General features: G+C 53.7%; 1 protein-coding gene across 2 annotated transcripts in view; it reads left to right on the forward strand.

Moving 5' to 3' along the window:
* The window catches only part of ITGB5 (integrin subunit beta 5), a 118,830-nt gene extending 110,997 nt beyond the window's left edge, over positions 1 to 7,833 (forward strand). The window contains exons 12-15 of one of the 2 annotated variants that reach the window (XM_045812741.2): positions 1,356 to 1,459; positions 4,774 to 4,893; positions 6,263 to 6,429; positions 7,092 to 7,833. In XM_045812741.2, the coding sequence (XP_045668697.2) occupies positions 1,356 to 1,459; positions 4,774 to 4,893; positions 6,263 to 6,429; positions 7,092 to 7,187 (487 nt within the window). In that variant the 3' untranslated portion in view covers positions 7,188 to 7,833. The remainder of the gene's footprint in view (positions 1 to 1,355; positions 1,460 to 4,773; positions 4,894 to 6,262; positions 6,430 to 7,091) is intronic. The other variant, XM_045812743.2, reaches the window with a different exon arrangement.
* The last annotated feature ends 4,292 nt before the right edge of the window (positions 7,834 to 12,125 follow it).

Genomic DNA, 12,125 nt, shown 5'->3' on the forward strand with positions numbered 1-12,125 from the left:
TTTCCAGACACACAGCCTCGTTGGTCCCCACGGGCCTGTGGGGTGAGCGGGGTGGCGTATCCCCGGGATTGCAGCGGCTCTGTGGGGTCACCGCCTGTGCTCTGCACACTAGGCTCTTGGGCCCTCACCCCGGATCCTGAGGAAGCCCCTGTTTCCAGAGAGCTCACCTTCCTTGCAGGCCACCGGGAACAATGGGTTCCCCGCCAAGTCCCTGAGAATTTACTGTCAGCTGGTTGTTTTGCTCCAACCTGCTCCTCCCTGGGGTTCCGTTTGTGCTTCCCCGTCCAACCATCCCCCAAAAGGGTCGGGGCCCCTCTCCACCACTGCAGGCTTTACTGACCCTTTGTCAAAGCTTCACTTGTCTGGCCCCACCTCCTCAGGAGTCACCTTCTTCCTGATGTAAGCCAGAGATAGACGGGGGTACCTGGATCGGGGTTGACAGTGGCAGGTACAAGTTCGGGTCCTTAACTGAGCATCTTTGTTAAGCATTTTCACGGAATGACAACATCTGATTTAAACTGTGGTACCTGAGGTGAGAGGAGAGAGGCTCAAAGTGTCTCTTTGGCTCCTAACCTGATTTCTCCAGAAGGCCCCTGTTGAAGTGTAGGTTTCCTGGGAGGAGGCTGTCATCCTGTGGCCTCTACCAGAGTCTAGTGTAGACCAACTCACAGGGTGTAGCCCAACTCACAGGCAGACTCCGTCTGGGAGGGAGAAGGGGCTAGTGCCTGAGGGTCTCCTAGACAGTGGTTCACCGCCCTCACTGTGAAGCCAAACCCAGGAGCCCAGGCTGTGCCTCAAAGATGTGGGTCTCATGGGTGTAGTCAAGCCCTAGAAACAGTATTTTCTGAAAAGTCCCCTGGAGAGTCTAATGTTGAAGGCCCTGCCCTAGCAGTGATCTCCTGGTGCAATCCTGGGAATTGGGGCAACGTGGGGGCATCAGGCACTGGCCGAGGGGGTGTGAGGACCCCTCTGCAAGGCACAGAACACCATTTTTTAATCACTTGAAGTTTCCCGCTGCAGACTCCTCACTAGCATCTGAAGCAGCAGAGTGCAGATGGGTTTGGCTTCTGGTATCTAAAATTGAAAGTTCTCCAGCCTGCAACTTGACATGTAGACCAGACATGTCTCTAAAGTCACATATGTTCCTCCAAGGACCCTCCGGCTTCCTGTATAACAGCAGTCAGAGGCCAGCAGAAACATTGACTGAGGCCAAAAATGTGAAGATAGGATGAAGTTAGAGCCTTCAGGGGCCCAGGCCTGGCAGGAGGGTGGGCCACGCACCACTGGTGCCCGGCTCCTGGCGGAGAACTACGGCACTGCATCTAACACCCGCATTTATCACCTCTTCTCCAAAGAGACTGCGTTGAGTGCTTGCTGCTTCACTCGGGGGGCCCGGCTGAGAACCAGACCTGCCACAACGTGTGCAAGGATGAGGTGATCACATGGGTGGACACCATCGGTGAGTGTGCCCCAGTGGCGCTGGGCAACCATCCCCTTCTGTATCTTGGCAGACACCTCAAGGCTTCCTCCCTCGTGGGGATGATTCATCGGCAGGGCCGCCTAGCGGGGAGCAGGGCGGGTCTAGCGTTGGGTTAGGAACGGCAGCGTCAGGATCCTGAGCTCTACTGGTGGCTCCCTAAGAGGACTTGGGGTGCCTGTGCTAAGGCGTAAGTTCCAGGCTCTCTGCGGTGTACAGCCTCCTTGTTCGTAACTTTTTGAGCCATCCCTGGAGTCCAGCCCGTCCCTAGCCACATCTCTCAGGCTCTCTGAAAGGCTGGTGTATTAGGACAAGTCGTGTTAGCTGCTGTGACAAACAAACCCCAGACCTCAGTGACCCAACAAGATAAAAGTCACTCACTGAGAGTCCAACTGAAGACATTTCCGGTTGGCAAGGCCTTCCGTGAGGTCGTTCCGGAACGCAGACCCTCTCTCTATGAAGGTTCCACTCTCCTCAGGGTCCTTGGAATCCTCTCCACTCATCAGCACGTGGGGGAAGACAGAGTGAGGGATCACGTGAGATGCTTCTGTGGGCCAGGCCTGGAAGTGGTGCCTGTGATTTCCACCTGCATTTCATGGGCCAGAACCCAGCTGTCTGGCCTCATTAGCTGCAAGGGTCACTGGGAAATGTAGTCAAGTTATGTGCCCAGGAGACAGGGAAACCATGTTTGATGAACGACTACTGGGTCTCAGCCTGGTGCAGCTCTCATGATGCTGCAAAAGGCGTCAGAAGGGGCTGAGCTCGAGTGGGGCCCGGATCGCACCTGGGCCCGCGCGCCGCCCTGCCTCTTGTCCCGGCGGCGGCAGGCATCTGTTCCTGCAGCTCTCACCCGTGCCTTGTTCTGGTCTCCGGCACAGCAGCTCTCGTTTGACGCTTCTTCTTATTCGAACCGCTCCAGTTTGACTGCATCCATCCATCCCTGTGCCTTTGCCTCTGGACAAATGGCTACGAGTTCATTTCTGAGTGGGAGCCCACAAGGAGGCTCAGAGGTGCACAGACCTCTGCTTTCTACCATCGCTGGGCTGCCTCCGTCCCTTTTCTAGCACACCCATTGCTGTCCGGCTGAGGAGTTTCTAAGGGTAAGTGATGCAGATCACATACCTTAACCTTGTGTGCACATGGCTGGCTTCGGAATTGGTCTGGAACACTGTAATGACACCAAATCAAAGCGGCCCTGTGTTGGAACCCTCACACATTCTGGCAGCAATGTAAAATGGTACACGACTTTGGAGAATGGTCTGGCCGCTCCCCCCAAATTAAACAGTTACCACACAGTTCAGTAATATCACTCCTGGGTATATACACAAGAGGACTGAAAACACGTTAACCAAAACTTATGCGTGAATGTTCATAGCAGCATTATTCATAATAGTCAAAAATTCAAAAGAACCCAAATGTCCATGAACTGATGGAACATCAGTGGTACATCCACACAGGGGAAAAAGGCATGGTGTCCTGATATGTGCCACAATGGGGATGAATCTTCCAGGTATTCTGCTATGTGTGAGAAGCCAGGCAGAAAAGGACATGTAGTGTATGATTCCACTTACGTGAAATGTCCAAATAGGCAAAAGCACAGGGACAGAAAGTAGATTGGAGGCTGCCAGGGGCTGGGAGAGAAGGGGATTGAGACTGCTCGCAGGAAGGCTTTCTTTCGGGGGTGATAGAAATGTTCTGGAATTAGATGGTGAGAATTGTTATACAGCATTGTAAACATACTAAAATGACTGAATTGCACCTAAAATGGTGGGGGGAGGGGACACGACTGTGTGCCATGAAAGGGGTTCTGCCTCTGAGACTCCTCTGCTGGCAGGCTTGCCCTCTCCCTTGACCTCAGCTGCTGCGGGCTCCTGGCCCCAGCCTCCTGCCTTGGCCCCGAGTCGCCTCCTCTGTAGCCTTCCTTGTTCCTGCCCCCCTGGTTTTAAATGACCACTGTGGCCACATCCTGGCTCCTGAGTACATTGAGTCACGCACTCAGCCAGCCCTTGCTCACTGAGCACCTACTATATGCTGGGGCTTGTGCTAGACCAGGGGCCAGCGGGGAGCCCGTGGAGTCTAGGTTCACACCATTTTCCTGCCACTGCTTCTGCCTGCTACGTAAGGCCTGGCTCACAGCAAGGTCTGCCCACTGACCTGGGACAGTGGCCCCCGCCTAGGCACACACAGTCCAAAAGGACAAGATGCTGCCTTCCTGGGGCCCCCAGCTGATGCACCCGCTCTGGAGCAGTTCCATCGGGCCCGCGTAGCCTCTGCTCAGAAAAATCCTCCGTGAGATGTCTGCTCAGATTCACTGTTTATCCTTGTCCTCCTTCTCCTGGGCTTTTTTCATGCACAGACACTACATGCACCCAGACCAGACTTAGGTGGGGCTGAGAGAACAGTCCAGGCGCTCACATTTGATGACCACACTAATTGGTCTGGTTCCAGGTTAAAACTCCTTTGAGCAATAGGGCTGCGAAAACGAGAGCTGAAAGGCGTTTTACGCGGTAACCTCAGCCCGCCGCAGTTGCTCAGGACCAACTGGCCATTGCTGCCAAATGTCCCCTCCCCCTTCCCTTTCCTTACTCCCTTTCCCTCCTAGAATTCAGTCTAACCCTTTCCCAAAGAAGCTTTGGAGTGCAGGTGACGCCTGGACAGGGGGCTGTGACTCCCTCGTGTCGGGGGAGCAGCAGCGTGGGGCCAGGAGGGGGCTGCTCACCGTGGAGGAGTGCAGCAGGTGGTGTCCAGGCCCTGCCCCGGCCTCCGGCTCTGCCCTGCGGCACCCTTGTCCAAACGTCCTCGTCACCCTTGGTCGTTGTGGTTTTACATCCTAGCACATGGCTGCTGACGCTTGGCCACCGCAGCGGGCTCTCAGCCAAGTGGACTCGACCGTGAGCTCTTGCCCAGGCCCCACAGGGCATTGGATGGCTCTTTCCTTTCTGTGTCCCTTTAACGCCCAGGGCAATTGCACGTACCAGCCTCACCCCCAAGCATAATGCCAGTGCCTCCTTCTGCTTCCCATCACTCCTGGCCAACACTTGGGAGGTTGGAAGAGCCTCTCTCTTGCATTCCCCAGGGATTGCTCACACCTCAGGGGATTCATGTCCCTGGAGCAATGCAGACTCCATGCTGGGGCTGCATGCTTGATGTGAGAAACCGGAGCTCACTTGTAAAGGCCCAGCCTCCTCTTAATGCCTCTCTGCACCCCCTTTCTTAACTGAGGCGGTCAGCTCCCTGCCCATCCATCAGCGCACTGGGTTGCTCGGAACAGACATTTCTGCTTGGTGTTCTTCCAGTGAAAGATGACCAGGAGGCTGTGCTTTGTTTCTACAAAACCGCCAAGGACTGTGTCATGATGTTCACCTATGCGGAGCTCCCCAGCGGGAAGTCCAACCTGACGGTCCTCAGGGAGCCAGGTGGGTCCGGGCTGGCTCTGTCTGCTCCCCTGGGGAGCTTGGCTTCTGACCCCTTTCCCTGCTCTGGGCTTGTCGCCCTCTGTCCTCACTGCCTTTCCAAACAGCAGAGAGAGGAGGATCACAATTCCTCATGAAGACCAGGGTCTGAGGCCGCCCCTGCCCAGCTCCTAGAGTTTGGCAGAAAGGTGGGCATGGGCCTGGGGACCCACTGTGGGGTGGGGCTCTGGAGGTCACGGTCTGGAGGCATGGGAGCTAGAGCGTCTCACCTCGGAGAAGCCGGAGTGCGGGGTGGGGCCGGGGCGGGGAAGAGGCCACAGCACATACTTCACCTGCGTAGCTGACGGCGGTGAGCAGCTGCAGCTTCTGCAGAGGGAGGGCGGGTGTGGACTGTGGAGGCTGGGGGGCCAGCGCTTGCCTCAGGGAGCATCTGGGTCCACACCCAGCCACGGCACTTCCCCGTCCAAGACGCGCTGGGTTACACTGCTGCGCTCAGCTCCTGGGCCACTGAGGTCGAGCCTTCCTGCAAACATGGATAATTCTGCCTCCTGCTTTGGACCAGGGACCAGTGGCCTTTCATTTTGGAGTAATTAGGGTTTCTAGTATGACCCCTTTTATTCTTCTCTGGAAGGGGGGCAGGGGTGAGGAGAAAAAGGGTTGCTCCCTTCAATTTACAGCATTGCAAACTGTTTTTCTAAATTGAGCCAGACCACATAATGTCCTTCTTGGGGCCAGAGGCAGAGGAAATGCTGCGCTACCAGCCCAGGATGCGTGCCTGCAAGAATGAGGCTTTGTTTTCAAGTGCTGTCTCTGCGGTTCTTTGGAAATAAGCACATTCGCTGCAGAGGGCCACACTAAGGGCTTACAAATGTTGGCTGGCCCCCAGCCCAGCCCTTGTGGATGCGGCTTCATGGAACCTCCTGCCTGCCTGGTCTGCTCCTGAGACCATTTACACGAAGTCTGAGACAGGTCCAGTCTGGAGAATGGAGACTGGGCCAGGCTGGGGCCCGGGCACTCACGCGAGGGGAGATGCTGCTGAGCACACAGTGCCCACGGCATGTGGGAGGGAGGGGGGCGGCCGCCAGGGGTCTCGTCTACATGTTGCCACAGGTGGACTTGCTCTGTGGTCTGGAATAGGCGCCATCCCTCTTGGACTCTCCCCCTTTGTGTGCACTGGAGAAAACTCCCCCCCCCCCACAACTGCAGGTCACCCAGAAGCACTGTGGGACCTAAGAGAGAAGAGAGGGAAGGCATTTTTAGAGAGGCACACCTGTCGCTCCAGCTAGGCCATGAGGCGGGGGTGGGAGTGGGGCGGCGTGTGCGGGATGCTCTTCTGGTGGCTTCGCTCACCCTGCCTCCTGGTCCCTTCCAGAGTGTGGAACTGCCCCTGACGCCACAACCATTCTCCTGGCCGTGGTGGGCAGTATCCTCCTGATTGGGATTGCGCTTCTAGCAATCTGGAAGCTGCTTGTCACCATCCATGACCGGAGAGAGTTTGCCAAGTTCCAGAGTGAGCGGTCGAGGGCCCGCTATGAGATGGTAAGCCAGTGGGATGCTAGAAGTAGACAAAAAGTCAAGCTTCACGGTCCAGTTGAGGTCTACAAGCTTTAAGGTCCGCTAACATCTTTGGCATTCAAATCAAAGAAACAAAACCCGACAGGCAGTGCGTGGCCAGTTCTGGATGGTGAGAACGCACGGCCCAGGAGCACGGGGGGCCCTGTGCAAAGCCCCACACCAGACCCAGCTCAGGACCCTCATAGGGCAGAGGCGCGTGGCACAGCCTTGGCAGGAAGAATCTGGACGGTCCTAGAGAGACCGCAGACTCAGTAAAGGACCTCAAGTTCTTAGAGTCCGTTATGGCATCCATTTGTGTGGGTCTTGTCTCCGCAGGCAGACTGCGTTTTGCCAGAGGACTGAGCTCAGTGAGCACCCCTGAATTCCCAGTTAGTTTCTGTTAAAGTTGGAAGGGACTTCCAAGATCATCTGGTCCAGCCCCTCGTTTCAGAGATAAAGAGCAGAAGCTCGGAGACCGGGAGGGTCTTTCCCAGGGCGTGACAGTCAGCAGCAGCATAGGGCTGCCACCGCCTGTGTGCTCAGGCTGCCGCTTTTCAGGGTGACGGGCTGAGGAAGGGCCTCGAACCCTGAGTATGTGTGTTCAGATGAATGGACACACACGTCCTCTTGCCTTCTGTGTTCTGTAGGCTTCCAACCCTCTGTACAGAAAGCCCATCTCCACGCACACCGTGGATTTCACCTTCAACAAGTTCAACAAATCCTACAATGGCACCGTGGACTGACAGCTCCTTCTCGGAGGGCCAGAGGGGGCTGATGAGAAATCAGAGACTGATCCGCCTTCGACAGCCGCTCAGCGGGATCACGGCCCCCTAGAGGGACAAGCACAGACAGCTTCCAGTGAGCCTGGGCTAGGAGCTCATTCCCTGCACTCGAAGGCGGCCAGTGTGCCACCTGGCTGCCGGACCACAGCCACGCCAGGCAGCCACCCACCCTTCCAAGCCCAGGAAAAGGCCCGGGACCTTGGCGCTCTCAGCTTTCCGCACCACATCCAGCACATCTCCGGGCATGGCTGGGGGCCTAGGCCGCCTCTCCCTTCCAGGAGGGCTGAGCCTCCAGCCTGGCCAGAGGAGAAGGCTCTTGGGAGCATCAGAGTGTGCAAAACCAACACACGCTCTGGCATTTCTCGTGTTGATCATTTTTATATGAAATAAAAAGATCGTGCATTTATGGTATAGTTCTGATTACTGCGAACTGTCTGCCTGATATCTATCCTTGCACAGGGGTGTTGGTGGTGGGATTTTCGAGATGCCTGCTGAAGGCACATTGTTGCAAATGTCAGTTTTCCAATCCTGTCTGTGTTCGTTTAGTACTTTTGTAATGAAAGGGGAAAAGTTTGGGATTGAAAGTAAAGATTAAAACCAAAAAAGATTTTGTGTTTGCCTGACATTCTCTGTGATGCACGTATTCCTCTCTGAAGTGGTCCTAAGTGGTGCCCCAGTGGGGCTTGAAAAGGCTGTGTCCTTCCTCGGGGGACCCAACACAAGCCAATCCACTATTCCAGACCGGGATTCTTCAACCAGGGCTCCATGGGATGCTCAAGGGAGAGCGAAGCCTGTGCCTTGGGACCCTCCCAGGTTTGGTGTAAAGAAAGAGCTCCACGCTAGAAACTGTGGAAACCACCCCCCTGGATTGCCTGCCCTGTTCCACGGTGCTGAGGCTGCAAATGGAATGTGCACATGAAGCAAGGTCAAGATGTGACTTTCACCCACGGTCTCTTTCCACATGGAGAATAGTTCCCTTCCAGTGCCTTCCCCCATCAACTCCCAACTCCCAACCAGGCCCAGAGCACAAAACCCATTTCAGTGTTTTTTCCTGCGGGTCCCTGAAGTACCCTTAGGATCCCCTATCTGAGACGGAAGGGACCTGACAAATTGTCTGATCCTGTCCTCCGTCCATGTGAGAGGAGAGTGTGAGACGGGCAGTCACCTGCCCAGGGGTCAGGACGTTAGCTAATGACGAACTGGTCCCAAGGCCCAGTTTTACACCCAGCCCGAGTGCTGGCCTCCTAATACCTGCTCACTCCTGTAAAATCTCTTTCACTAATCAGTTTTTCTGCTCTTGGCATCACGTCAAGGCTATTAGGCTTTCATTCCAAACTTCTCTGTCCTCAGCCTTGGACCGATTTCCCTCCATTTTGGCAAACACGGAGACAAGTGCCCGTCAATAAATAAGGCCTCTTACCTGGGGCAAATACAAACGGATTCTGAGTTTCCTTTGTTCTGTGTAATTAGGATGAAACAGAGATCTCATGACTTGATGAAGCTGCCTTAAAACCTTTATTGTAATAAAGCCAAATGTAAACAAATATATAAAAGAGATAAATGGTGGCTTTGAGACTGAATTGAGAAAAATACAGTTTTGGAAGAAACTGGGTTTCTCTTCTGTTTAATTGTGGGTTCCCTGGAGACAAATCATTAACTTGTTCAAAGGCTTATTTTCTATCAGGCAGCTCTGTAAGGGCACGCAGGACCTGAGCCACAGACCCTAAAGGATTCTTTGCTCCTGGGGTCCACCTGACAGAAGTTAGGACGATTTCATCTGTGACAAGCCCCCCAGCTGCTCACAGTGCCCTGCTGCCCTCTGCTGGAGGCTCCTGGGACTAGCTGTTGGGGACCTGTCTTCTGAGATTCTGACCCAGCATGTGATTCTCTTGTTCCTTTCCTTCGCCATTTGTCCACGCAGGCACCCCTGGCCCCCGTCACCACCAGCACTCCTCCATGGACACAAATAATGGAGCAGGAGCTGGAGGCGGGCTGCAAGCGCTCTCAGACCGTGGGCGGACTAACACTGCCCTTCCTGCTGCTGCTTGGAAGCACACGGGGATTCTAATGATGACAAAGGGACTTGCAGGGAGCACCTGGCAGTCTCTGGAAAAGCCCTTCGTCGTATCTCGAAGGATGGTTAGGGATGCACTTGTTGGAAAGAAGGAGGGGTGGGGGCTATTTGCCTTGTAATTCATCTATAGTGATTTAATACACCTGTTTCCAAGAGGTACTTCTGATTTTGAGAATCTTTTTCTAATTGCAAAAGTAATACATGGAAAAGATGGAAAATAAAGATATAAAGAGAGAATCTTTTATAATCATACCAAGCAGGGTTACTACTCCAGCTTATTGTGTATGACTTCAGTCTTTTTATATATACATAATTTTAACCAAATTAGAATCGACCATCATTCTCTTAAAAGGATCAGGGACCCGCATTCCACTTGGTTGACTACTTCTTAGTCATACTACAGTAACAGCCACCTCTTTGGGAGGAAGAGATGTGTTTTTTAAATTTGTTTAACTAGGATCAGAGCTCGAGGTTGATTATCCTGAAACTCGGGATGGCTTTCAGGTGACAGCACACAGATGGGAAGATGGGAGGGGAGGAGGGGTCTTTCTCTCTGTTAAGGATCCACTGTTAACGGGCTAGCTCCTCCCTCTCTCCCGAGGGTTTCCAGCGTGCAGGCTCCCGCTTGCTCCTGAGAAGGGCGTCTGGGGCGCCGGGGCTTGCTTGGTGACTGGCTGCGAGGGGGCAGTGCAGGAGCGCAGGAAGCTGACAGTGCTCCGCTAACGCTCCGGAGGAGGTAAGAGTTGAGGCGCCGAGCGATCCTGGGAGGTGTGTGCTGAGCCAGCGCTGGAGGTGCGGCCGGGGCGGGCGGGGCGTGTGCAGCGAGCAGGCTCTCCGCGCACTTGAGGCTTGCCCGGGAGCAAGCGCTCAGCTGTGGCTTTCAGCCCTGCTGTGCGTGAGGCCCTCCCGTCCCTCTCGTTGGGGCCAGTGGCTGAGGAGGCCTCCTTCGGTTTGCCCCACCTGGCTTCTGTCCCCCGCCCGCTCTGGGCTCCCAGGGTTCAGGCCTCCGTCCCTCGGGGGAGGATGCGAAGTGCAGGGAGGCCAGACGGTGAGAGGTGGTGGGGCTGGCGGGGAGAGCCGTTTGCAGAACCCTCCTTCTCAGCTCCCAACATCCCTCCTGCTGAGCTCGCAGCTTTGGGCGGAGCTCTTGGACGGCCCTGACATCAGCCTGGTCTGACCGCAGCGTCTGTGTCTGTGAAAAGGTCTTCATACCCAGTTTCTTTCTCTTAAAAGTTCGATGCCAGGAAGTTCGCATACTTTCTTTTGTCATATGATGGGACCTGCAGGATCAGGCCTGTTCGGGTATCTTGATCATCAGGAAGTTGGGAACCAAATGCAATAAAATATAACTTAGCTTTAGTTCTAAGTGAGATCCTGACCGCTGCCCCTTCCTCAGCCCCCTCTCCTCCTCCACACATGCTTTTGGCTCCTTCTGACCACGTCCTGCTGTATCATTTCTCCATCTGAAGGGCCTCCAGTTCTTGTTGCATAAAGGCAAGAGCTAAACTGTAAGCAGCCATAAGCCCCAACCTTCTAGGATAGGAGGGTACTTAACCTCTTTGTGTTGCGGACGGTTTCAGCATTCTGGTAAATGCTACCGACTCCTTGTCAGAATAATGCATGTGAGTGTGTAAATACCTAACATACAGAAAGTCTGGACCTATTTATCAGGGCAACTGGTTACCATTTACCGTCTTAGCCGGACTCCAGAATCACCCTAGAGGGCTCACCAATTAAAGCTTTGTTGGTTTTACCTGCTTGGAATAGCAAACCCCTGACACTAAAAGCGGCCTCCCTTCATTTGACCCTCACAACAGGCCCACGTGGTGTTCAAGGAAGGCATTTCCTCATTTTACAAAGGATGAAATTGAGGTCAGTCACCCCCCGGGTGAGAGGGTTGGCAAGGGAGACCCCAGCTCAGGGGCCCCTTCTCTGATTTGATGCTCTTTCCTCCACACTGCACCTTCTCCTGGAACACGTGTGACTGGCTTCTTATCCTTGAGCTCACATGTAAGTGAAACCATGTGGTACTTGTCTGTCTTTGACTTATTTCACTGAGCACAGTACCCTCTAGGTCCATCCATGTGTCATAAATGGCAAGATCTCATTCTTCTGGCTGCGTAATATTTTATTGTGTATATATGTGCGTGCGCGCACACTGTGTCGTCTTTCTCCATTCATCTGTCAGCGGACACGGGCTGCTGCCATAACTTGGCTATTGTGACTAATGCTGCAGTGAACACAGGGGTGCATGGATCTTTTAGTTTTCAAGCGAGTGTTGTCATCTTCTTCAGATAGATACCCAGAAGTGGAATCGTTGGCTCATATGATACTCCTATTTTTTGTATTTTTGAGGAAACTCCATACTGATTTTCACAGTGGCTGCCCCAATTTATAGTCCAACGGCTGGAGGTGGAGTTCACTTTTCCCCACATTCTCACCAACACTTGTTATTTCTTGTCTTTTTAATACTGGCCAGTCTGACAGGTGTGAGGTAGCGTCTCATTGTAGTTTCGATTTGCGTTTCCCTGACGTCGAGCACCTTCTCATGTGTCTGTTGGCCGTCTGGATGTCTTTGGAAAAATATCTATTCAGGGCTTCTGCCCACTTTTTAATCAGGTGGTTCGTTTTTCTTGGTTTTAAGCTGTATGAGTTCTTTATATATTTTGGATATTAACCCCTTATCGGACATATCATTTGCAAATATCTTCTCCCATTCTGTAGGTTGCCTTTTCATTTTGTTGACGGTTTCTTTTGCAGTGCAAGAGCTTTTTCTTTTGGGATAGTCTCAATAGTTCGCATTTGCTTTTGTTTCCCTTGCCCAG

Source organism: Ursus americanus, chromosome 4 (genome assembly GCF_024610735.1).
Source record: "Ursus americanus isolate L20-20 chromosome 4, mUrsAme1.1.p, whole genome shotgun sequence".
Classification (NCBI taxonomy): domain Eukaryota; kingdom Metazoa; phylum Chordata; class Mammalia; order Carnivora; family Ursidae; genus Ursus; species Ursus americanus.